This window comes from Centroberyx gerrardi, chromosome 20 (genome assembly GCF_048128805.1).
Source record: "Centroberyx gerrardi isolate f3 chromosome 20, fCenGer3.hap1.cur.20231027, whole genome shotgun sequence".
Lineage (NCBI taxonomy): Eukaryota > Metazoa > Chordata > Actinopteri > Beryciformes > Berycidae > Centroberyx > Centroberyx gerrardi.
The window spans coordinates 5329674-5357379 of record NC_136016.1 but is presented as its reverse complement, the minus strand read 5'-3'; the positions used below and the strand labels follow the sequence as shown (position 1 = coordinate 5357379).

General features: G+C 44.1%; 1 protein-coding gene across 2 annotated transcripts in view; it reads right to left on the bottom strand.

The window, feature by feature from the left end:
* Positions 1-27706, bottom strand: part of gas7b (growth arrest-specific 7b) — a 48973-nt gene that overhangs the window by 18256 nt on the left and 3011 nt on the right. The window contains exons 2-8 of one of the 2 annotated variants that reach the window (XM_078290689.1): positions 16926-17043; positions 11248-11325; positions 10417-10505; positions 7444-7497; positions 4384-4473; positions 1637-1752; positions 1296-1370 (exon numbers count right to left, since the gene is read on the bottom strand). In XM_078290689.1, the coding sequence (XP_078146815.1) occupies positions 1296-1370; positions 1637-1752; positions 4384-4473; positions 7444-7497; positions 10417-10505; positions 11248-11325; positions 16926-17043 (620 nt within the window). The remainder of the gene's footprint in view (positions 1-1295; positions 1371-1636; positions 1753-4383; positions 4474-7443; positions 7498-10416; positions 10506-11247; positions 11326-16925; positions 17044-27706) is intronic. The other variant, XM_078290690.1, reaches the window with a different exon arrangement.

Here is a 27706-nt window from a genome sequence, read left to right as displayed (position 1 = left end):
CGCATCCCCTCAGAGATCCAGACAAAGAGCCGGCCTCAGCATGATATCCCCTCTGCTGTCAGACTGAAGAAAAGAGGAGTGGCTGCAAACTCTTTCTCTCCGCAGGGTTTCCCCCCCACCTCCCAACCCCATCACACACACACACACACACACAACTAAATGGTCTGTCTCCTCAAATCTCATTGCCCTCATCTTCACTCTCTCCCTCCCTCCTCTCTCTCTCTCTCTCTAATAGCTGAAGCATGCCGCAGGACGGAGATCAAAGGATACAGTGATTTACAGGAAGGCCGTACTGTTTCACAGCTTCGCTGACAGGGCCTCCGGACCCAGACTCGCACCAGGACGTCTCGCCTGGTTGGCTAGTTGACTGGCTAGCAGACTGGCTGGCTGATTGGCTGACTAATTGGCTTGTTTTCTTGCTGGCTCGCCGGTTGGCTGGCTGGCTGGCTGACTTTCATCCATACATTTCTACTTCATATGTTCTAGCTGAAGTTGTTAACATAGCTCCCATTTGCTGCAGTGACCCAATTTCCCCACAGGGATCATTAAAGTTTCCTTTTATCTTATTGTTATTGTGTTTATCGTTTTATTGTTTTTTTACTTATTTAGTTATTTATTACTGTCTCTTTAGGGGGCAACTTCTATTGTCTGGGCATTCACTTTTATGTAAAATTCTATCTGTTTTTACTTCTATCTCTGTTTTCTAGTTGTATCTGTGTATCTCTTGTATTACCTTTCATTTATTTATTTATTATTTTGTATTCAACTTTATTTCATTTAATTGTGGTACTTTTACATCACTGTCTCTTTGGGTTTTATTGTATGTAAAGCACTTTGTAAACATCATTTTTAGAAAAGTGCTATAAGAATAAAGTTATTATTATTATTATTATTACAATATATAAGAAGTCAATGCATAGCCGGTTCAAGCCTCCGTGACGACAAGCATCCGCCCTGCTGAAGTGTCCTTGAGCAAGACACTGACTCAACGCCGGCTGCATGGTGCTATTCTGTATCTGACCTCTGACCTCAAGAGAAAGAACATTTCCCTCCAGGGATCCATAAAGAATCAGATTATTATTACAAAACATACTGGAGGGCAAGGAGACCTAAAAACAGATCATTAACAACCTCATGATCTCCACAGTGGCTGAATCGTGGAAATTCTGGCAGAAAGCTTTTGCAATGTTGAAGTGGACATTTTTTCCTTTTTTTTTTTTTTTTAGTATTGCGTCACATCTTCCATGCAGGTTCCTCTTTCTGCTGGAAATCCTTCGAGGAGGAAGGTCACTCACCCTTCTTCCTGACTCGCTAGAGGGATCTGGGAGAGCTTGGAGAGATTCTTGGCGTATTCCTCTTCTATCTTTATCCTGAGGGGGAAGTGGAGAGTTTTGTTACCACACCACATTTGCAACACTCCGTCCATCTCCATGTGCATTTCCTGCGTTGTGCAATCGAGTGATGTAGATCAATGAGAAAAAAAAGGGGAAATAGCTTGTTTGAGTAACAGCTTGTTTGGTTTTCATGGTAACTTGAAGATGAAGCGTGAAAAAGAGGAAGTTTGGGAGATTGCTGATTAAAAAATTGACCACGCACACACCCCCACCCCCACCCACACCCACACACAGGCTTTTACCTTTCTCGTATGAACTCGGCCATCTCTTTCTGCATCTGTTTCCCCTTCAGCTGTTTCTGCAGCAAAACCTCAAATCCTGTGATGCAGCCGTTGCCCTGAGGATCCTTCTTATCGGTCTGCAGGATCGACACAACAAACACACGAGAAACACACTGAGCGAACAAACATGGAAACATCACACCTCGACCGCAGAGTTCGGTGACATAAACCGGCTGCCTGCCGCATACCGCCTGAAATACTTAACGATAGTGCAGCAGCGCTAGTTAAACGCTGCATTAACTTAGGCTGTTAGAGTGGAAACAGGCAAACAAAGCAAGCCAGAGTAGAGTTGGACTGATATATTGGGCCGATACTGACCTTTTATTTAAAAAAATCCGATATCAGCCAGTCAGTGTGCAGTCCGCATCAGGATATGATGCGGTTTGTTTGATTACATATTTATTGTAGAATTGATCAATACTACACTGGTTGTCTATGGGAAGCCCTTAACCTGAATTGATTCTAATGTGACATATTCCACACAATGAATAAGTTTTATTATCATTATCAAATGCCGCTTCAGAGGCTTTTCCACCTTGAAAAGAATAAAATTCAGGGGGGAAACACTGAATACTTATAATTTTTGAGGATTTTTTTGGCATGAAAATGATCAAATTTAAAGAATGAAAGCACAAAATATCTAAAAATATCAGTATCAGCGCCAGCCTTGAAACACTCATATCAGTCAAACACAAGAACAGAGGCCATGTTACATAACTGGGAGGACTGAGCGCTGTATGGTTCATAATAAAAATTGATCCGGTTTGTTTTGCCATTCCCAGGCTCGGGTGTACAGTTTCTCCGCTGTGTTGTCGCCTCCGTGTGTGTATCGCTGGAGTGTGTTAGCACTGCACACCGCACCTGGTTGAGATTACACTGCAGGGGTGGGGAAGCGTCCAAACAGACCGGCGGAGGCCAGCTGGCTCGCACCGGTCCCACCAGCTACATGTCATGTATTATCCTACAGCTCTGTCTGTCGGATCTCTGTAAACCCGATCCCGTTTCTCACTGTGCAGCGCAGCCTATCTCAGATGAGTGTGGAGTCGCGATGGAAAGATGAAAAGGATCCGGTGTTGTTTTTGTTCGCACGGACTCTCAGGGACGCTAAATGAGTGATTTACTGCTAAGGCGAGCAAGAAGCAGAATCACTTTACTGAAGGATTGTTTTCCTTCCTGTGGTTACACTGCAAAACACATCCAGCTTAAGTCACTTCATCTAGTGCTGAGCCTTACAATCTTGCTTTTCTTAAAACAAGTGTAAAAATCACCATTGGGGTGAGATAATTGCACTTTCCAATAAAAAGCAACTTATTTAAAGATTTTTTTTTGATCAAGAGTCATTGTCTTGATACTAGTAATCTGCAAATTATATGATAAGATAATAACTATGATATTATAATAACTCAAACTGTAATAAAATGTCCCACTAAAAAGAGTCAAAAATGTAATACAACCTGTTTGGAATATGTAATAATATCTTCAAACTGATATTGGAATATTTTTTTTATTAATGGGATTATATTAATTATTAGATTAATGGGATATTAACTTTTTCAGTTATTACAAAATCAGCCTGAAGATGTTCATATATTATTTGGCAATCAATAACAGTAACAGGCTTTATTAGGTGCCCGAGAAGAGCCGGGCTCTGTGTATGTGTTTATTTGTTTGGTCACTTTGTTCATGTGCAATGCTTTTTGCAATGCACACTGCTTAGGGGAATTACGGTATGCACTGTTTAGGCAGCACAGAGCCCTAAGAACCATGCATGAAGGAAATCCAGTGTGCGCTTGTACACCAGGCAGTACGGTAGAGGTCAAACAAGCATCATCCAACTGAACATCCACATACCAGACAGCAGCTTGGTGATTTTCTAACTGCAGTGGCTAAGTCGATGCATGAATTAAATCTGCAGTTCAGCGATGCTCTTAGTTACAGCAACACTGTGCTGCCACAGCACTTTGGTGTTAAGAGGCGTTATTCAAATCAACATAGTTACACTCACTCCAACCATCGCACTTGTTACATATTCAACCCATTTAGAGGGACCGCATTACATTTTGACCAATTATTATATTATGTCAGCTCTTACAATATAAGTTGCTGCATGCCTTATTCTGGCTGGTTGCAAGATAGACACTTGCTTTTAGAAAATTCAAGAAAAAATGCAGTAAAATTCTCTCACCCCACTGGCAGAAACTTTCAGCTTATTTAATTAAAGTAGAATTCTACGATTAAATATGAGACGACAGGGCTTGTTAAGACGGAGATTTTTTGCAGCTTATTACTACATACTGTACTGTGCGGCAGCTAGTAGGAGCTGCAACAACATCAATAGAACGTGTCTCTTCCTCCACAAGTCTATGGCACAGCCCTCCCACCCCCCGTCCCCCACACCTGTCCCCTTGAGCTACGGTGGCCTGCACTTGACAGAACCAATAAAGTCACATTTTCCAGCTAATTAGAGCAGCGATCCGGCAGAAACGTCTCATGAAGAGGTAAGTGTGTCTTGAAATGCAAATTTGAGAGGAGGTTTTGTTCCAAAACAGAGTGCCAGCTGGAAAGTGAGTTTTGAAATCTAGGAATCTCAGCACCTGGTGAAGTAATCATTAAGTATTGAGTATTGAAAGAGATATTTTATGGTGTTTTTGTGCCATGGGGCAGTAAAAATGTTACTTATTGCCCCTGTAATGTTATGGTGCATTTACCCAGAAGTAGTCACAGTAGCTCCATTCGTCCGGTTTCAGCAGCTGTTGCTCAGGCATACTCATTGGCATTGGGAACGTCACACAGTTAATCTGGAGGGAGGAGAGAGAGAGAGAGAGAGAGAGAGAGAGAGAGAGAGAGAGAGAGAGAGCGAGAGAGAGAAGGTAGATCAATAAAGGGGTAGTTTAATGGTAGTGGATTACAGTATCAGGAGAGTGACAGCTTCACTTTGATGAGTTTTACTGTACAGCAGTTTGACAGTGTGGGGTCAAACGGTACACAATGTGTTGACAGATACAGTTTATATAAAGAAATATCCACACACACACACACACACCTTTTTATTCAAGGTACTCCGCACTCTGTTGCTTTGGCAACACTCTTTCATCTCTGCAGCTCCAAGAACACACCAAAGTAAAGAAGACATTTCCAATCGACCCACGACTGTTCATTCACTTTTCTCTATTCACCCCGTCCTTGGGGATAGTATTGTCGATACGCAGCCTTTGTGGTTCTAGGTTTTTTTTTGGGGGGGGGGGGGGGGGGGGGGTTCTGCCTTCGAGCGCAGCACTCTGCACCTCTTCCTTGGCCCGGAGCAATCAGCGAAATTGATTCTTAGAGACTGCCCTTAATTATCTCGCCGCAGTTAATTGTCTGCTCTCTCTCCCAGCAGCAGGAGTGTTGGATTTGTTGGTTGAATGGGTCCCTGCTGGGATCTGCCTCGCTCTGCTCTGGGGTGACGCTCTATATGACTCCATGTATCTCACTCCAACTCGCTCCGTCTCTGTGTCTCTGTGCTCGGGGCTTTGTGCTGTGCTCTTATGTCTTTTCTTCAAACCACCAGGGTGTTAGAGTAAGGTGGATGAGACTTGTATTATGTGGGGGCCTCATGTAATTAACGAATTACACCACACAACCTCTCCGCTTGGTAATGAAATTCTCTGTTGTCACCGCTGCCTTGGATACAATTGTACATGGTCAAGATTTGACAATTGACAAAGATTTGACAATTCGTCACTGATTGATTTAAGTTCAATTCAATACATATATGCATGTATTAATGTACTGTATATGCAACCACACACAAACACACAGCATCCAAAGCTGTGTTGCAGTTGCAAACCAAATGGGAGGTGGGGGGAGATGGAGAGAGAGAGAAAGAGGGAGTGAGGGAGAGAGAGAGAGAGAGAGAGAGAGAGAAAGACAGAGAGAGAGAGAGAGACACACAGAGACAGACAGAGAAAGAAAGACAGAGAGAGAGAAACAGAGAGAGAGAAAGAGAGAGAGAGGGAGAGAGACACACACAGAGACAGCGAGAGAAAGAGAGAGAGACAGAGAGAGAGAGAGAGTGAGAGAGACAGAGAGACTGAGAGAGACACAGAGAGAGAGACACACACAGAGAGAGAAAAAGAGAGAGACACAGAGAGAGAGAGATAGAGAGACAGAGAGAGAGAGAGAGATAGAGACAGAGAGAGAGAGATAGAGAGAGAGAGAGCGAGAGAGAGAGCGAGAGAGAGAGAGAGCGAGAGAGACAGAGAGACTGAGAGAGAGAGACACAGAGAGAGACACACACACAGAAAGAGAAAAAGAGAGAGACAGAGAGAGAGAGATAGAGAGACAGAGAGAGAGAGACAGAGAGAGAGAGAGAGAGAGATAGAGAGAGATAGAGACAGAGAGAGAGAGATAGAGAGAGAGAGAGCGAGAGAGAGAGAGAGAGAGAGAGAGGGTTTAGCAGGGACTTCGGGGCAGACAATAGAAGCTTTATCTTCTCTCACATTCATTCCAATTAACCTCAGGAGGTAAACAGCCAGGAGTGAGGATGCACTGTGTTTATATATAAAAAAACTTTATCTGACAGACTCAGTCGCACCAGCGTACCCTTGTTTAATGCCAAAACCTCGCCTTTCATAACAAATCGACAAACCCCAAACAGCTCAGCGCAGAGCCAATATTCAGATTTAAATGGAGGGAAGAGGAAGGAGAAAAGGCCTCTAATTCAAATGCATCTTGGCTTATGGAGCTTATAATTTGTTTGAGGGAACGGCCTCCTGTTTAATCACTGCTGAGGTCTAGAGGTTGACAGCTCGCAGTACGCAAGACTGACCCCCGCTTCTTTTCTTTATGAAGATGAGGGCAAGACTACTGCCTTTCAACACATACACACACACACACACACACACAGCCTCCAGCACTTTCTCATAGATTCTTCCCTGACCTTCGCTGCCCTCTATCAATTGGCCTCTTTAACTCTTGACTCTTAGCGGATATCAATGTGGGACTAAACCAGTACTGAATGTAGCTCTTTTCACCTCTCTCTCTCTCTCTCTTTCCTATTATAAACATCTGCTTATCAATAGCATCATCCTGGTTGCTATGGAAGCAGAGACATGCCCCCCCTCCACCTCCTCCATCTCCCTCCACCCTCTAAAAGGCTGTGGCTTTAAATGTAGAGTGAAGAAGAAAAATAAACAGAGAAAAAATAAGAGAGAGAGAGAGAGAGAGCTCCACCAACCCCCGTACTAGACCTCTAAAACCAAAACAGCACCTCTGCTATTCAGCGAGCGCGAGGCCCACAGGACATGATGACCCAACAAACAAGAGGGGGAAATCATCCGGATGCTGGATGCTGGAGAGGATGATGTCACTCTGAATCTGTGTACTAGCAACTGAAAACACTTGCTTCCCGGTCAGAAAAAGTAAACGGAGAGAAAAGGCAGAGAATGCTTGAGGAGGAAAGTCGTCCCACCTTCTGTTTGCAACTTGTTCACAAGCAATAATGTGTATAGATGGAGGTATATTTATTGCTTATTGTATATTGCTGCCACATGTGATATTCTACTGTCCTTTATTGGATTTACAGCAGAATTTATGCAGCAGAAACAAATTTGTCACTAGGGAATGATAGAGAAAATCCACAATTGTGAAAACTATATTACAGTATATCTTCATATGCAAAACTACCTGAGGTTTTTAACAACATATAGCTTCAAGTGTGGTAATTTGGGGCCGCTGTAGTCGGGTGAAAGCCGGAGTTGAGAGTTCTGGTTAGTTGTGCTACTCACCGTGATAGAGGTCTCCTTGTTCTGTTTCCTGGTGGGCGACGTTGATCCCGGGCTCTGCGGAGAGAGGTAGGACGCTCCGTCAAAACCGTCCTCCGTGTCAGACATGATCGCTCACATACACACACAGCCGCTCAACACATGCACACACACACAAAGACAGTGTTTTCCTGGCGAGCTCTATTAGCGTCCGTCTGGGTGCTCTTGCTGTTCCCGCTCCCGCTGCTGCTGCTGCTGCTGTGAATGTGTGTGTGTGTGTGTGTGTGTGTGTGAGAGTGTGTGTGTTGCCGTGCAGAGTAGGGAGGGTAGTTCTGCAGCGCAAAGCACCGCGTGGTTGGCTTTCTCTGTGTGTGTGTGTGTGTGTGTGTGTATGTGTGTGTTTTCCCACATTTACACTCAGAATAATTTCCAGTGGCCTGAGGTAAATCATCAGTGTGCGAGTGTATGGAGTGTATTTTAAATAAATAAATAAATAAATATGGAGGGAGAGAGCAATGAGGAAAGAAGTATAAACTTAAAGTGAGAGAAAAAGGATGACAGCTATAGAGGGAGAGGGAGAGGGAGAGAGAGAGAGAGAGAGAGAGAGACTACATCCCACACTGCCCATGCCATGGAAAGAGAAGGAAAGAGCACTTGTTTGAAAAGCACCACACCTCTTCGCCCGCAAAAAAAACGACAGAAATAAAAAGGGCAATACACTGAATCATCAGTAGCGGGATGGCGTTTTTATACTTGAATGGCTCTGTGTGTGTGCGAGCGCGTGTGAGACAGAAAAAGAGGAGAGATGAACAGAGAGAATGAATAAGTAGTGGGTGGATACTGTAGAACTGCACCCTGATTGCCTGGCTAATTATGATCAAGGGAACAGATAATGTAGGAGGGATTAATCTGCTCTAAACTGCTATCACCCTCTCCATTAATGAGTAAGGAAAGAGAGAGCGGTTTTTATCATCTAAAGTGTGGAAACATACTGCATGCATCATTATTATCATCGTACACAAGCCAAACATACTCTATATTATCTATGATTTATCGGGATTACGCCTGTATAAAGAGACTATTATGAGGCAATTTGTACATTTTGTCATGTAGAAAACACTTCACACCCTTCTACAAATCGCTGTTATCATGTGTTCATAACTTCCAATTTGGCTGATTTACATGATTTAACTGCAGTTGAATGATTGCATGGTTCCTCTATGGGTTGAGAAAATTCTACAGCGCCTTGGTTTGATAAAACACTTTCAAACCCTTATTGGGTAAACTCAAAAATTAATTGTGGTCAAGCTAAAAAAAAGGGCTGTTTTTTCTTAGTTCCTCAAAACTTGACTAGGCTTTCACCTGACAATGGCATATGGTTTTGCATAAGACTGCAAAACTAAACCTGGGCTGCTTTTTACTGGCATTGACTGGACTGTACAATACATTAAATAAGGTGTGAAACATGGAAATTAGAAGTATGGTCAAAGATTAGAGAATATATAACCATCAAACGGGCACAAACTGAGAGACATTATAAAATCATGTGGTCTTGAGTTACTCCCACTTCACTTTGACACAAAAACTGTTTAAACCACAACACCAGACCATGCCAAAGTTTCCCTTTAAAGTGCTTTCTGAGCACTTTATGAATATCTAAAGGTCCAGTGTAGAGCAAGACTCTAGCAATGCCAGGGTTCATAAGGTCTGATTCCCACCCACGCTCAGAATGAAGTACGCACTCATGATTCCTGCAAGGTGCTTTGGATAAAAGCAAATGACAACATCTATGACTGTAACTTTGGAGGTGTCCGCAGACAGTAAGAGAAATAAATGAGTCATAATATCCTGCAGCAGGCGGTACAAGGTAGCATTGTTATTCACATGTGGTGAGGGAGAGCCTAAACAAAGGAAGCTGTAATAAATCTCATCTCTGAACAGCCTGAGGCAAAAAGTGTGTGAGGGCATTAAAGACAAGGTAGAGAGGGAGGAGGAGGAGGAGGAGGAGGAGGAGGAGGAGGAGGAGGAGGAGGTGGAGGAGGAAGAGGACCTGTGTAGCTCAGTGGGTTGAGAAAGACACCAACACTGCTATGACTAGGACAGCGGGTCTCAAAGTGGGGTACGGGGACACCCAAGGGCCCTTGAGGAGGTTCCAAGGAGTCACCATTGCGGCAAAATGAGGAATAATTTAATGTAACTAATTCACTAGAGAATGTATAGGAATGACTATTTAAATCACAGGTTTCACAATATGCGATACCACAGAAAATATCGCGATATTCAATATTACCAAATATCGGCCCAAGCCTACTACAATACAATACTAAGTCAACAATGACAAAAATCTCGCCATATGGGGATTCCTGGGACAGAATCGTATCAAATGTGGGCCCCTAGTCCTAATGCATGTCTATTGGGGCGTCCAAGTAAAGAAAATGGGGTTTGATTTCCACTGGGAGCACCTATACATAAAATATATAACAAAATACAGTCATATAACAGTCTCATGAAATTTTGTGAAATGAGCATGATGTCCTAAAATGCAAATAAGGTGCATGAAAAGTGAGAGAAGTACGTTTCCCCACCAGGAAAGGATTACGTAACAGGCAGTAGGTTGACGTTGAAATAGTGGAAACTAAGGGTGTGTATGTGGGGGGGTGGATGGGTATATACATTTACCTTCAACTCCAGCAACCTGGGTTCAATTCTCAGCTCATGCCAAGACGTTAATCATGACCAAAACTTTACCCTAACCTTAGCCTAAGTTGTTAGACTTGCCTTAACACAGCCGTTAGCCAACCTTTTTAGGTGGCCGACGTCAAAACGGCGAGTCCAATTCATGGTGAAATCCTTTCACAGTGGAGGAACGCGACCTTCCCATTATTCATCTCCATAACACGTAATTCGGAATTTGCGCGGAATTTCACGAAATCTCTTGAGACTGCGTTGCCTATCGTGTTGAGGAGGAGGAAGAAAAGAAGTGCCAGACAGCCTTACCTGTGGTTCTGTGCTGGTCTTCCTCACCAGACTGTTGTGCGAATGATCCACATGATGCAAGGGACTCCCGCCCGAGTGAAATCCATTCACTGGAGAGGGAAATTGAGTGAGGAGCGGGAGAGATAAAGAGGAAAGAGAAATTTCATTTGTTGTTCGGTGTCTGCAGATGAGGTGCCCCGCTGTAAACTTCCGCTGCGTCTATTTGATCCTCGGGGAAATTCACTTATCTTTACGACCCGAGCCGAGGCAGCGCTGAACTGTCTCTTTGTTTTTTGCGGCCTGATAAATGTCTTTAATGGGGCGGAGACAGGTAGTCGAAAACAGAGCCGAGCTTGATGGGAATTCGTCAAGAGATTATTGACTTGTGCAGCCAACATGAGCAAGCATTTTCCCATTCGCACTGGCTGTTTTTTTGTTCAAAATGATGATGATGTCTGAGTATGCGTGGGAGTTCGGGCTTGTAAGTTTGAGGCAAAACTATGCAGCGCTTCAGACGCTGACTTGACTGCATGATAGAAGGGATACAAATGAATGGGAGCTGCTGCTGGCGTTCGACCACTTCTGACACTGGGAGACATCTGACAAACCTTACTGGCTGTTGCTGTTTGCTGCCTCTTAAGGAGCGGTGCCAACAGAAAGACAGAGGAGGCCTTAGTTCTGCAGTAGAGAGGCTACAGATAAAATTAGTCACAGGAAGTGTGTGCGTTTGGTGTGTATGAGCAGGCTGCTTTTTGTGCCACTATGGAATTTTAGAAGCATTCACAGCCCCGGGGCACTACAAAGCTGAAGTGATATATAGAGTCAGGGTGGAGAGAGAGAGATTTGTAATACCTGCTGGTAGAGAGTTCTTGTGTCGGAGGGGGGTTTTGGGCGTCCCGGGCGCACTGGACGGCCTCTCCCACGTTGTTTCTGAAATGAAACGGGCATTCAGGAGAAGGGGAAGAAAAGCAATGAGATCAGAGGACAAATGCCGGTCAACATTTACATAATGCTATAAAACTGTGTCGACCATGTTACGGGGAAACTATTTGCGGGCACTTGTGCTTTTTGGTCGGAATTAGTGATTCCAAAAACTGCCACTTGTTGCTGTCAGCGTTGGAAAACAAGAGCAGATTGTGTTCTGTCCAGATTTTGTTTAAAGGATAAGGCTGGTGTTTTTTAATGCATTTCTTATCGTCAACAAATCCTATGAAAATAACAAAATCAGCAATGATTTTGTTTTGCTAACAAGTCTCGTCAATGTGGCCAATGCCCAATGAAGCCATGTCCCAGCAGCCATAGCAACTGAACTGTTAGCAAACATAGCTTATATTGCATATACATCGAAGCACTGCCTGTACAACATGTTTATTATAAAATGCTAGTGTATAAGTTGTCTTACAATTATAAAAATGTTTAGCTATATCACTATATACATCATTATAGGAAACTAATAGAATAGATACCCAGAACTAAGTTATCCCACTGTGTGATATTGTCAAAGCCCATGTGCATATAAATTGGATTATGGGAGAGTCAAATCACAGCAAAGGTTTACAGTTAGACTTACAGTTAAAGTTAAGTTTTACTGATCACAGCTTTTACATTTTACTAATTATATACTGCTAAATAAAGAAGATCTTTGTACAAAATTTCTTTCACCACACCATGACAGAGTTTCACAGCCCCCAGGTATAGAAGAGTGATTTGTCTCACTTCCAGTTGCCCAGGCTGAATTTGGCTCTTCAAGACCACAGCACTGTGGTAGAAAGACCTTATTTATACCAGCCTGGGGTGGAAGAGGAGCCTCGCGGTTAGACAGGCTGTCCTGTAACTGGATGGTTTCAGGTTCAATCCCAACAACAGCCGTGTGTCCTGCTGAAGAGTCTATGAGCAAAACACTGAACCTCCTACCTTGCTCACTCATTATAAATCACTCTGGATAAAAACATCAGTGCTAAAATGTGAATTTTTTTTCCAATCATCTGTTCTGTAGCTCGTCTTGCATGCCAATTAAAAACAACAACAGGTGCAAGCTTTCGTTAACAAAACAGAGACAAAAAAAAAAAGTGCTTTTGCAAATGTTTCATGAATCTCTTTTGGTGGCTCTGCAGAGTTTTAACTCGGCTCCACAGCAGCACAACTTTTCCATCGTCTGTCCCCATTTCAACTTCTGCTGGTAAAAACGCTGGAGAGAGAAAAGAGGATACAAAAAGCATGACCGGCAAAGACCCGAACAGAGAGGAAGGTCTCTCTTTGATTTTACTCCCCTATGTCCGTACTCACCGCAGCATTTGAGCTCAATTAGCCCTTTACTGTCAACATAGAAAGAATAGGCACAGAGATGTAAAGGGCTCTTATTTCATTTGGGTCTTTTTGGCCGGCTCTGCCCTGTTTGGCGCTGCTTAGCAGTGGAGACAACTGAGCCAAGCCCATCAGCTCAAATGACACGCATGGAGAGGATAACTGGCAGCCAGGCTTATGGAGAGAGGCTGTGCCTTCGCATTTGATGTACAACACCATCGCAAACCCTTCACTCACAGGCCCCAAATGCCTCAATTTCTCTCCCTTAGCTTGTCATCAACAAATCGATACGGTGAGAGAGATAGGATATTAATGCAGAAGAATATCGCATAATCTACTTAGCTCAGGGAAATTGTTTTTTATTGTGATTGTCTGATGCGCCGGATGGTTAGCAGTCAAAACAACATTTATAAATCCGATTTTATACTCTATTTAATATGTGGCTAATACCCAGTTTGCCATATTCAAAAGGTAGAAAGTTGAATTGAAATGAGAAGAAAAGTCAGCATACCATTATCAGTTCAAGTCAATGAAATATGCACTTAAGTATACTCTTTTGAGTGCAATGAAACACGGGTTGACCTCACAACAACAGCAAATCACCCTTCTTTGAAATAAGAAAATACTGTAATCATAATAAATAAAGTGATGAGGAGGCAGGGAATCACGCATATTTACTATAACGCATGACATCGGAGTGGAACAGGTTGGGTTACTAGGCAACTGGCTCTTGAAATGCAGATTGCCGCTATCGTTTCCTTCAAACGAGTTTGAACACAGGTGAGAGAGATCGGCCTCGGCACCTGCCAAGCTCACGCCCTGCGATGCTCAGGCTGTACAAACAGCGGCGCCGAGAATCATTTCCGACAGCCGCCTTGTCACAGATGAGCTGGAGTGTAAAAGTCGTCAATCACCCTTAATTGCCTTGATAGCTCTGATTGATCCCTTTGATTACGTGGGTGGAACACCGGGGGATGTAGTGGAGGGTAAACGCACCTCAGCTCAGTTTACACACCTTTCTATTTGCAGAATAGTGGAGTTTATAAAGTCATAAACCTTAATGATGTGAATTTATAGCATAAATCATAGTAAATAGCATCAAATGATCCACGTTACATGAGGATAGGGTCTTTTACTGAAAATAAAAGCATAAATTAACACTTTTCTGAAAGTATAACTGATTTCTGTTCAGATTGGTGCACCGGAAGTCATAGATTATTCCCTGAACTCAACACTGTTCAGTGGAGCAGCTCAGTGGCTGACAGTAGAAGACTGTGGCTGCACTGGGTGTGTATGAGTGAATGTGTGTAACTGTACAAATATGATTGCTGAAAAACAGCATGCATGCTCACTGCTCAGCCAACCTTCCCTGGGTAAATAAAGGTCTAAAAAAAAGGGCATCAGCATACCGTCTACCATCGCTACCAGAAGTGATGCGAGATATCCCCGACTCCGAGCAGGGAGAAGGAGTAATGGCCTAGTTAGGTTTGACACTGCTATATTTTATTCATAACCATATGACACTCGCCCCTGTTGCATTAGCGGCCTTCTGTCTCTGGTTTTTATCAATCACAACACAGAGTCCATTCACACTCCATAATATCCCACAGAGGAGAGAGCAGCAACACTGACAGGACCTCGTCTTATAGTGTCAGACCAAACAAGGATGAAACAGAATTTACACATTTGATTATTGCAAAATTATTTACTGTTGCATGAGGCTCCCCGGATGCTGTTTACACCACAAATTCCAACTACAAAGCATTTCTATGCATCTGCAAACCAAAGTTATTTATAATTTAGTATAAATCAGAAGTCATTCATAAATACCTGGAAACCAAGTGTCTGTGGTAACTAAAGCAGCAGCGTGTGTGCTGGGACTGTAAAGCATTTGGTTTAGTGTGTTTACACAGCAACCCGCTGGACAGGGAATGACGCGCGGTGAGTCTTAGAAACCGCAGCACGATGCACCGCTGCACACAGCAATGCAGGAAGGGAAAACCTCTAAGAAACAAAACCATAACACAAGGCCATGCAGCGCTCACCCACGCACACAGCTCTGTTACTATGGCAATGGAGAAACACAGAGTGCACGCACACAAACACACACACACACACAAGCTACTATCTAATCTTGCTGAACTTTAGCATAAAGAAAGGGAGGTCCAGCTAAAATAGCGGAGATGCTATAAATACCGATTGTTTCAGTAAAATGTTATCAGATGGGGTTTTGTTTGGAAAAGGTCCGCTGTGGTGAGTTTGAAAGAACCGGAGGGGGGGCCTCCAGTACAGTAATGACTGAGTGTGTGTTGGGAAGGAGCATTTTCCCTGCTTCAATTTTCTCATTATGCAGCGAAGACACAGTAAATAAGTCCCGGCGATTTCCTCCCGCCCTCAGAGGGCAGTTTCATAATACCTCAGCAACAACACTGTTTTCATTTTGTGCCGAGATATACAGTAGATGCTGCGGATGTGTGTGTTTTGGTTTTTTTTTTATGCAAAAAGTTATGAAAATTTAATCGTTCTCCCTCAAAGGAAATACTGAAAACGGGTAAAACAAAGGCCGTGCCGGAACAAAAAGAGCCCCGCCGCATCGCTCTCGTCACGTCTGACTCCGTCCCTCCGGGATAGCAGAGCCGGATTACTATTGAAGATAAGCTTCCAACCCCCTGTCACATAAAGACAAAACAGATCTGTACAATCCCCATAGGAATGAAATGGGGACTGAGGGGGGAATAGCAAGTGAAAGTTAGGAGGTTGTCTTAACTGTTACAGCATCTACACACACACACTAAGTCCAAAACCCTGACAAGAAGGCGGAGCTGCTTTCGTTCGGTTTGTTTCCTCCCTTTGACATTAGCGCGTTAACCGTCTAATTTCATCTAAAAAGAGATGGAGAGGAAAAGGAGGGGAAAGGCGGAGCGACTTCCCCGGTCTCGTGCCTGGGTGGAGCTCCCGGCTTATTTTAGATCCCCTCCCGCGGCCGCAACCAGACCACTGCGACCACGATCGGAGACACGCACCCATGTGAGCGGCTTTGATGCGACTGCTAAAGCCTCGCCGTAATCGAGGCGACGACACTAATGTGAGGAATACAGGTTGAACCCGCCGTCGAGTCATTCTCTGACTGTGATTGTTGAGCGCGGCGTCTGGGAAACAAGCCCTTTGTAACCTTTATTACACCCCGAAGTGAAAGGCGCATGAGAGTTGCCGCCATGCCAAGACAAGATATTAGTGTCATCAGTCAAGCTTTACTGTGAGTTCACTTAGGGATAGTAAAAGCAGGCGTTGCTGTGTCTACAGGAGAGAAGAGGGTATTAAGCTGTCTCAGTGCCAGGGTGTGTGTGTGTGTGTCTGTTTGTGGGGAGACACAGAGTGGTAATTGTGTTGACAGAAACAAGGCATGGTGAAGAAGCGCTACCAGTTCTTAGGCCCCTGATGTACTCTGTCTCCTTCTGGTACCAGCGCTGCCATAGGGAGACAGAGGGGACCGATGGCATTAAACTGTATTCCAGACAGATGAAACTGCTCAAGTATCATATTCAGGGTAAATTAATGATCCGCTATGTAACATTTTCATGACAAACATAGCCTTATTTTCAATCTAAGTGTTTGGGATGAAGAAGTGATCCATGAGACTTCCTGGTTTTGCCCATAAGAGCCCATGTGGTTGGGTATGTGGAAACATCTTCTCAGCGCACGGAAGTGACAAATCAAAACTGGAAATTGCATGTTTTATGAGACTCTTTAAAAAAACATTAGAAAACATGACATCTTTTGCCTCTCGTCCCTTTGTTATCTTTGGTATAAAGCATCACAGACTGGCCAGGTTGGTATGCAGAAATTCTCAAAATTAAAACAGTTATCTCGCTGCACCAGGATTTTACTGTAAAAACACACCCATCCTCTCAGCCTAAATCGCAAATCGGGGATGCAAAATTGTCAAGAGCGTCCCATCCCCCTAATTGAGACCCTATAGTTTCGCCCCATTTTTGCCCAAATTAAATTCTGGTGTTGGGTATGGTCACCTCTCCACCCACAAGAAATGATGAACCAAAACTGTCTCCTAAGCAGTCACATCACATGATTTCTGGGCATTGAGGTTTTTCAAGCAGTTACCTCTTGCTGCCATTTGGAGTCACCAACATACCAAGCTGCTGCAGCTTTAAACTGGTGTTTTTGTAGAACTTGAAAGACTATTACATTACATTTGCTTCTGCTCTTACCATTGCTTGCTGTGTTGACATAGTATCGCCGCCCTTGTGGAGACATGTAGCATCTCCAGTGGGGAGGCAGGGGGTCTCTGAGGTCCTCAACGGGAAGCTGACTCAGAGATGCTGTCCTCTGTCAAAACAGAAAAAGCAATAAATGTATCAATAAGTGGCAATAACCCCAAACAGACTCGTCAGCAACTTGAAGGTTAATATAAACACCACCTCGGCTCCTAGCCAAACTGTTGTTATTATTTCTCATGGGTCTGTCATAATTGAGCATAATCGCTGGAGATATAACTCTGCAGATAAAACAAAACCGCTAAAGATCAGGCAAGACAAGAGACACAGAAGAAATGCACAAGACTCAGCCTGAGTTCAATGAGGTTCTCATTTCCTGAAGTATTTCACAACCAGCAACCAATGACATCATAGCGGAGAGGGCTGAGTTGCACTGCCACACAAAGAACAACAAACTGGCGTGGGTCTTGCAGTTGGACCGGGACCCAGAGCTACAAAAGTCAGTCAGTGTATGTGCACAGAACGTACGGCTGAAGAACATAGGAGAGCATGTAGGCAAACTGCACCACATCTGCTATTGATTAGCATGAAAACAACATCAGGCCCCGAGAACATTGTAACACATTGTGGAGATGCTGTTGTGAGACTCGGGGAAAGCCAGATGAAATTCCATATCAGTTACAGTTTTGCTGTTGGGACCCGTGCCAAGTCATTCAAGCATCTAGGAGAGGTTAGTTTTAGGAACTGGAAGGGAATACAATCCAGTTACTGCAATGATTCAAAGGAGGCCCGCAGGCCAAAGACAGCTCCTTAACTCACGTCTACAGGAGGATGAGGCTTCGGGGCATTTACGTTGATGTCGGGATTACCTTTAATATGATGCGTTTAAACATCAGATGAAGGTCCAACCCGTTGCAAGCCATTTGTTGTCTCTAAACCAAACAGTACGGGTCAGTTCATTTGTTTACATTCTCCTAAAGTGGTAGAGAATGAGAACAGGAAAGGGTCGTGGTTGAGGAAGCCAGTAATCCGCTGATGGAGCTTGGATTCTCTCTTATGCAGTCTTGGGAAGCCACTCTGGAGATGTGTTTGGATGGCGGGGGTGGGGTCGGGTGGGGTGGGTGCTAGAGTTTAACAGGAATGCTATTCATTATCAGTAGACACAGCTAGACACCAGGCCCAGGACAGAGCTGACCTTTCGGCAAACGGAGCATCAGCACTAAACAAACCTCACCGCATTGCCTTTCTTCATTAGGTATTTACCATCTCATCAACCAGTTGTCGGTGGTAATCAAGCAGTACTGAGTGCGCGCGCTGTATCGATTCAGGCCTGATCTGTCCCTCGAGGTAGAAGCTGCATCTCGCTCCCCTCCTTTACCTCACACAATGAAGTCATTAGATCGAACTGCTGTCCTGGAAGACGACGAGAGGAGAAAACGAGTCTTCTGGTCCCGCAGGAGCGGCGAGTACGAAGCCATGTCAACCCCGGGTGACTTATGACTGCATGTAATTACACAGTCTCCTACAACATTGCTGTGATGTTTTCCCTTTGATGGTCTCGGTGGTCACTGTTATATTCGGCCCTCTTCCGCCCTCGAGAAACGGATCCGCTTAAACAGTCCAGCATTTTGCTCCAAGCGAAAATGCAGGCGTATAATATTTCAAAAATGCAAATGCTGCGCCGATAGATGGAGTGAGAAAGCGTGCGTGATGGAGGCAGTGGCAGTGATCCAACATGCGCATGAAAGAAAATCTAAGCTATTTCCAATCATGACAGTGACAGAGGATCAGAGGTTCGCATACTGAAAACGAAATCGAAAAAAAAAAGTCAATATCGGTGCCAAAACACACAGATACAGTTACAGTAGGACTGGGCGCTATATGAATGTGTGCAGAGGCAAGGCATCCTTCAATTGTCCCACACCCCATTGCAACAATGCTGTTTGTTGTTTCTAAGCCAAACAACACGGGTTATTAAATTTGTTTGCAGCATGTAATTGGATGAAAACAGGAAAGGGCAGGGAGAGCCAGTCGTGGGTGAAAGTGACGGTCACCTGAACCCCATGCGCTGCAGTAACAAGAGACGCTTGGGGTTTTCTCCGCATTTCCTGCTTCATGCTAAGTTTCCTGCTGGCTTCCTTCAGATACAATTAAACCTCATATCATCTGGGAATGTGAAACACAATGTTGTTTGGTCACATGTTCATTATCAGTAAAGTGATACCGGAGTATTGTTTTCCTCTGAGCGAAGCGGCTATGCCTCTCCAAGGCAGGCAAAGACAGATGGGAGTGGGCCGGTTATGGTCAGGAGGACGCAGATACAGTCTGCGAGATTCTTGGACATGAACGCGTTTTAGCTCGTCGACATGGTTCGTTTCCAGCACCGCAATAAAAAAAAAAAAATGCAGAAACTGACTCTGAACCTACTGTGTAAATCTGTCTTCAAACTATTACTGGAATGTCCATAGGTCCACTTCAAGTGCGTCTCAAAGCTGAGCTACGCCTTGAATGAAGAGCGTCTCGAGCCACTAGAGACAGAGTTAAAATTCTCCCTCCTGACAGAATGTTTGTGGAGGATATGACAAGTCTCTCAAGCAGAAAAATAGACATGAGTGAGTGAATGGGAGCACCTTGGTGGTGGGAACTGTGACAAATCTAAGAGCCAGCTTGTCTCGGCATATGCAACATTAAATAATGCACCATTCCAGATGGTTAACCTTATAAACCCCAGACTGCCTTTGGCTCCACATTCACAGCATGCCAGAAAAGCCCCTGGCAGAGAACAGAAGGATTCATCCACGGCTCCGATGACTGAGGAGCAACCACAACAATCATGGCTGCTGTCTGTGAGCCGTGCAGCCGCACTCAACTTGTCTGTCTTCTAGTCTGATTATATCAAAGTTGAAGTTTAATTAAACATTTATTAGTCATTACGGAAGGCACTGGAACAAAAATCAGATAGGATAAGCAGGAACTCTACTCTTCTCTCTCTTTCATACTCCACCATGAGCTTACTGACAAGTCTAAGAGCAGCATGTTTTCTTCCAGCAAAATATCTATGTGATGTCATGTTTTCTCCGTGGGAATAAGAAAAATACTTCACCAAACAACAACACGGGCCAAGAAAGACGAGGTACATCGCCAATAAGTGCTTTTTTTAACAGTGGTAAAGTGCTTTAGGGTGGCTGTTTCCTTTAATGAACGCTGATTTGGTTTCAACATGCTCTAGCTTCATGCGAATTGCAACCTTAAATGCTAGCAAGCAAATAAAAAATAATAGAATCCATTTAACCAACAAAATACGACGCTGACTCAGAAAGAAACAGGAACCTTCATTGGTATGCCTGGTATTATACACAGATCCCTGGGTTTTCTTCCTCAGATTACAGACGTTTTCCCACACCCCCAAAAACACAGGCAGCATCTCTTATTATGGAAAACAAAATACCTCATGGTCTCTCCATTTCAGTGACACTGGCTCCTTGCCTGGAAAACTAAGAATAATTTGTTCAATTCCCTTGGAAAATGGCTTTAAATAAATAGCCAGCCTTTCCTTGAGGTCAGTCGGGGAATAACAGCGTAGTAAACTTGGGTCGTTACCCCTTCACCTGGACTTTAATAGGCCGGGCTGAGGCCTACGGGAAAGATTCTGCTTGCTTCAGCTTCACAGTTATTACAGAGAGAGTTCAAACCCAGGGCATAATCTCACTGCTGGTGAAAATGTGGTATAAAACAAGCAGTTTATTCAACGGCATCCCATAAATATCGTCTGATCTAATGTACTGCAATACAGAGTGTGTCTCTGAATGTTAATTGGACAGCCGGGTTAGACAGGCCACTTCAATATGTTGAACAGAGGATGCTCACTTGAAAAATTTGACTTCAGTTCGGGGTTAGGAAAGGAAAAAACATGGAGAACTTAATTGGTTCCCACCAAGACCGGCTTAAAGTGTTGATTGGGTTTCTAAAGTCAGACCACATAAACATAACTCTCTATCATGTTATTCTAATAATCCGCGGAACAGTAAAATTAATTTCAAAGTTGGCCCGCTATGATATACAGAATAACCTTAAGTTAAATAGATTCTACCACTGACGTCAGAGAGGCAATTATTTTTCGCTGTAAAGATTCTGAACAGTTTCCAACCTTGAGCAAGACCGCAAAATTCAGTTTTTCGGAGGGATTTTGAAACCGAGTGACGAATGGGTCCTTCAGCTTTCAAGCCCAGTTTCAATTTAGCAACGTTACAATAGAAACATTGTCCTGAAAAGGTGATTCACTGGATGCAACTGTCACCGTCTGAGGTCACATGGATTGCGAAACGGTGAGTCGCCCACTCATCGGCTGTGTGGAGGAGGAGAAATGTGCAGCCTCAGTGGTCCAGAGTTTCAACAGACTGGATAGGTCCCACTCTAAACTCTAGCTATCCTCACACTTGCCTCAGTGAGTGACTCAGTACCTCCTGACTAGTGACAGGGTGTGTGTGTGCTCGTGTGGTTTGCCATGCAGTATATCGTCCCGTTACGTTATGTGCCTAAGCGGAGCCTGACCCCTGGTAACCCCCCCGTGAAAACATCTGGACGTGGGAAGGCGAGAGTCCGCGGGGGTCAAGGTCTGTCGGACCAGCTGTCCGCTTTCCATTTGGAAACGGAGCGAATCCTGAACGCGAACATGAGGTGGAAAGGGTCCTGTGCTGCCTCAGCAGCAGGGAGAGCATCGAGATTCTTAGTCACTTCACCCCGAGCTATTCTCGGCGCGAACATAACCGGTACGTCTTCACTTTTGCCAATACACTGATTAGTCTTTCCTGAAAAATAGCAGAATATCACGCTTTTCCATTTTGCTAAGATTTGAATGTTTCATATAGAGGCACGCGGGTCTTGAAAACCACAAACACACTGCAGCTGCACATACTGGAGCAGAAGCCACAAATGATGAGATGCGCACAGAGAGCGTAGGCCACCTCTAGTCAGGAGTTACTACTAAAATAGTAGCAAGGTACACAGCGTCTCTGTACACTCTGATTCTTTTTTCCCTCCTTCTCCTACCTTGTCCTGTCAGCAGAGTACAGGAACAGAGGTGTGACAGACAGGGGAAGTGTCTGTTTCCTATTATTTGCTCATAAATACCTCGGCCTTTCCCTTTCTGTGTCAACACTGTCATATTAGTATAGCCTGTGTTTCTAGACAGTTCGCACACAACTGCTGATGCCACTGTTTGCGCCCCAATCAGTATTGTCATGGAATAGGACAGCAGCAAATGCTGATGCTTCAATTTAACATCATGAGCAATGTAGCGTCAGACTGAGATATCGGATAGGCTATTGCCCTTTCACTAAAAATCCAATATCGGTCAGTCAATGTTGTTTACGTCCGACTCTGGAGAGCTGGATGGAGGTTGCTTCTTGACTTTCTCCCCTACTATTGGAAGTTTCATGGGAATAACTCATCTTTGGCTGCAGAGAGCGCTTACCCTTGTTATTTATTTGTTATTTAAACACATAAGGTATGGGATGGTATGGGATGGGGGCTAGTATCCCACACCTAAAAGAACTCCATTAGTTTGGATTTCAGTGAAGCGTTTTACTGTCTCATGATGGTCTAAATGCTGTTTCAGAGGATTTTCCACTATGACAAGAATAAAATACTAATAATGTTTGGCATAAAAATGGTCAAATTTAAAGATATTATCGCCACTATCGGCAGCTTCAATCCAAAAATATCAGTATTGGCCCTCAAAAACTCAGATTTCGCAAGTGACCTCAACCCATGCAAAAGAAGAAAATGCTTCCACTCAGACTCCCACACGAACAAGGTGACTCTCTCTCGTCACCGCTGTTACATATAGGCCCCAATGGAGACTGGAAAGACCAACAAACAGCTCTCGCCCAAGAGTTTCGAGGCTGAGGAGAGAGTTCCCAACCCTCTGGGATCACTCAGCGGGTGTCTGGGCCTCTCGGGGTGCGAGAAGCACAGCCGGGGAAGAAATTTCTCACACGCGCGTTGGCCGACTAATTACTACCGTAAGACCGAGCGAGGAGAGAGTGTTCAGATATGGAAAGACTGAGCTGGTCTCGATGGAGGGGGAGTGAAATATACACCCTAGACCTTGGAGGGAGAGAGAGAGAGAGAGAAAGAGAGAGAGAGAGAGGGAGAGAGAGGGAGAGAGAGAGATGAGGGCTCTAGACCATATCTTTATTTGGGAGACATTGTTTTGGTTTGGGCAGATGTGGGAGCCTGAAGCGAAGCCACATTCCCAGATGTAGAGGCACTTCAGACATACAGAGACACTCAGAGAGGAGGGACACACATGCATGTTGAAGCATGCACTCGCGCACACACACACACACACACACAAACTGTCGTCATTGTCTGCTCAATGCCTCAGCAGTGCATGTGTGTTGTATGTGTGTGTGTGTGTGTGTGTGTGTGTACATGTGTGTGCAGGCTGGAGTGCTCAATCCAAGTAACAAAGCCTGTTTTGTGGGCACCCCGCCCCCCTCCGGTTTATGTGAATTGCTTAAGCCCTGTTCCTCTCTCTCTCTCTCTCTCTCTCTCTCTCTCTCTCTCTCTCTCTCTCCTCAAGGCTTCTTCTTCATCAGCCATACAAATTACATGAGAATACGACAGGACCAATGTGACACACAACTGAATTAGAGGCAAATGGTGAATGAATGAGTCCACTAAATACTAAGCAAGGAGCGCACTCTCCAGTGAGCGGGGCTTATCTGGACAGCGCCGGTCATGTTCTCAGGATCAGATATGGCAGCGTGTCAATCCACACTGAAGTACTAAACTCACTGTGAACTCCACAGTAAATAATGTGCTTTTTTATCGACAAATCAGGATCATGCACATTTGTTTTTAATACATTTAATGTAGATTATGTTTCAATGTGTACTATGGATTGAGATCTAACATTTTTTTGTACCTCATGTGAAGCTAAAAGCCACATGAGGCAACATTATTATGTAAAAATACACTTCTAATCAGCCTAAATCACAAGACGAGCTTCCTATCCCCATCAATCTATTTGTCAAAATTCAGGTGTTGAGTATTTTTTTTCACTACCTCCAGCCACTAAGGAGAAAGAGGAGTGCAGCGTTGTGGTGATGTCACCACAAATCCTGCCTTCATGTACGAACTATAAGAGAAGAAAAAACATATGACTTCATCTCTTTGGAACCCTGACACTGAAAGGGGTTACAACATGATCTTTCTGGAGGTGTCACTAGTCTAATTCAACCAAACATCTGAGATGGGAGATGCCCACTTGATATACTCACTCTCACCACCTCCTCTTTCCTCCATAACATCCAAGCTAGGCTTCTATATAAGGACTCTCCCAATCTAGCACAACCAATAATTACATCAGATCTTGTGTATTGGTACATATTCTAATCTATTCTATGAAGGGCTTTCTGGTTGATGTAACTTACCCTCTGGGGGCCATATTGGAGGTCTTCAGCTCTTGCACAATAATAGCTGTGAACAGCATGGATGTGTTTCTAAATGTACAACTTGGCCCAGCAGAATTGAATAGACATGGTAAATTTCTGTGTCATTTTTGACTGGGAACTGATTGTTTCATCACTGATACATATGATTAATTTTGAGATTGTATCGGATCAGAGAGTAGCACTCCCTGCAAATGTAGCTCTACAGTGAAGTAATTGACGAAATTATGATCAGAATCAATCGGCATAATGGCAGTAACTAGGAAAATAAGGCCCAGGTTGAAAATAACCAGAATTACTGAGCTGATGCATCTCAAGCTACAACTCAAAGAGTGTTTTGGAGTAGAGACTAGGGCTAAAGACAAAACAGTTTACTGTGTCACAGTAACCTACATTTGGAAACACATCTACTTCACCAGACATTACTGAATTGACCCACTGCCACACCACAACAATATTTTTTCAGGCATCCGTTTGTCATATATTTAGCCATTATTTGAGCAGAACCAGTGCTCCACTGGACCTCCATGACTGCATCAGCCACGGTTGCTAGGAGATTTGTCACACAGCTTCAAAAGCCTCGATTCTATCCTTCAGCTTCAAAACATACAACAGATTGTGGTTAACAAGGCGCTGTAATGCTTAGCCATTAATCTGACATTTTAGAGCTCTACACATGTTCCATGACAATAAATGACTACGTATTTTGGTATGACGTCTGCGCAGGGAGGTGGGTTGAGTTTTCCAGCGTGCCGGGGGGAAGCACCTGGCCGCGTGTTGGAGGAGCCTGACCCCCGGCATTCCACTGCAGGGATTATGCCAGGCTAAATCACCATCCAAACCTCTGCTGGAAGCCCCCGCGGCCCCGCTCGCACCCGCTTCTACGGTTTCATAATAAACACAGCTGACACACTACCAGGAGAAGCATTAGGGAAGCAAAGTGGTTCTCCATAATTTACGGCTCTCAGCAAATTGCTTACAATAGTTCCCTCCAGGCTACGCGGAGACATAATGGCATACAGTAATTCACGCTGTAGTGAAAATAATTCCTAATGTTGTAATAATGTAGGCTGAATATTAAAAATTTGGGAATATCAACATTACATCATCTTCAAAATGACTGGCCTCTTTAACTGGAAGAACAAACTCCTGGACTGTACTGTGGCAAAGTGCACCAGCAGTTTTAGTCTGTATAGGAGTCAATGGGGACTCTCCCTCCAGATGGCTCCTGCTGGGCCCAGCTGCAGGCTCCTATTACATGTTAACTGCCCGTGTTGATATTTCAACACTTATTGGCGAGTCCTGATTTGTTGTGGGAATGCCCCATGGATCCCCAGAGCAACAGCACTGGATAACTGCACTCCAGCCAATCGTCAAAGGCTATAACCCGGCGTGTTGGACTGGTTCAGTGAACTACACTACAGCCAATGTTGTGTCTATCACCAGATGGGTTCTTTGGTTTGTTTTTTTTTAAAGATTTATTTTAGGCATTTTATGCTTTATTGATAGAGACAGTGTGAGAGACAGACAGGAAGGTATGGGAGAGAGAGAGGGGAGGACATGCAGCAAATGACTGCAGGCTGGATTCAAACCCGGGTCGCTGCGGGAAGGACTGAGCCTTATGGTACGCGCTCTACTCGGTGAGCCACCGGGGCGCCCCCACCAGATGGGTTCTTGAGCAAGACCCTGAACACCTACCTGCTCCCTCATTGTAAGCTGGAAGTTGGAATATTTCTTCAATGATTGTCACCTTCCAGATAAGCTCTTAATCAGCTATTGCGGTCTTGATACATAGTCAGTTCAGATTTAGTCACACATGAGCACAATGCAGGCTACAGAAAGGTCTTGGTAATGGTTAATCCAGTAAATAGTAGCAAGTAGAGGGGACTAGGAGAGCGCATACCTCCGCCAACACTGAGCAATTCTCCAACTTGCTCTTACACCCATTCCTATCTCTTCAATTTCAAGTTAAATTGATTTCTTGACCCTGTAAACAAACCCTGAGGATTTGGAATGAAGTCTCTGTCTCTGTTAGTTTCATAGTTATGGTGAAAAAAAAAAAAAAAAAAAAAAAAAAAAGATAATTGTCTAATGGCGGAAGTCCCAGAGTCGGATCACCACCAAAATCGAATCAATTGTTCCTTGGCCCGTGGCCCATCTGTTCACCAAATTTCATGGAAATTTCATAAGTCATAAGCGATTTCCAGCTGACAGAGAGACAAACAAGCTAACCAACAGGGGCGAAAACATAACCTCCTGACAGAGGTAAAAACAAAAATCCCCTTGAGTGACAGTAAGAAAAAGGACGGAAGGCTAAAATGAGAAGCTGCTCCACAACAACTAATGGGATAATGGAATAACAGTATAATAACTCAGAGTCAGAGTCAGTCGGGCCAAGAAGAGCTTTACAGCACATCTAACATCTGTCTGGAAACAGTGATGACGCTGTGACAGACTTGATTAGATATCAGCGGTCAAACGCATTGGGAGGCTGACAACTCATTTGCAAGCTAGCAGGTTAAAGGAATGTGAATTGTTCTGATTCATTTGACAGTAAACGTTCTCCAACATTAGAGCGTTCGAGTCTGTTTTGGACAAAATATTCTGTTCAGCTGCTGGGTGACATCAGCGAGTCATCAGCCGAACCTCATGGCACCCGAGTCATCATCGATTGCGTTCAGCTGCCGCTCTAACTCCCTTTTGTTCTAAATCCTTCCCTGCCATTTCCTCCTCATTAAGTGGACAGTGCGCGCTGATGAGCCAATCACCAATATGACTCACTGTCATGACTCACCATGTAATGATCACTAAAAAAAAATCCCCTCCAGTATACGAGTGAGGCTTCGACACTGATAGTATGTACCGTTCCTCATAGAACTGAATTGTTTGCACCTCTACACACTAACTCTGAATCTCATTTTACACCTAATGTCCGCTGACAAAGAGAATCCCAGCTTTCTTTCTTGAACCATCATATTGAAAATGATAGTTAAAGCCAAGGGAAAGGCTGGCAGCGAAGTCACGACGCACGCCGCACTATGCAAACTGAGTTTTGCATTATTATTGACTTGCCTCCAAAAAAGTAAAGCAGCATCAAGTGTGGAGGCTCTGGGGAATGTTTAGAGCGTGATGCGCCAGGCGACAACAGGTTTTCTGCTGAATGATTCATTGGGCTGTGAAGAATAGAGCTGTTCGGAGAACAAAGCCCCCAATGCTAAAGATGACAATAGAGGGTGTCTCAGAGCTAGATCAAAGAGCTGCATTGTCAACCGCGCCAGCTATGGAAATCCTCACCCAGACTATTAGCGCACATTAGTC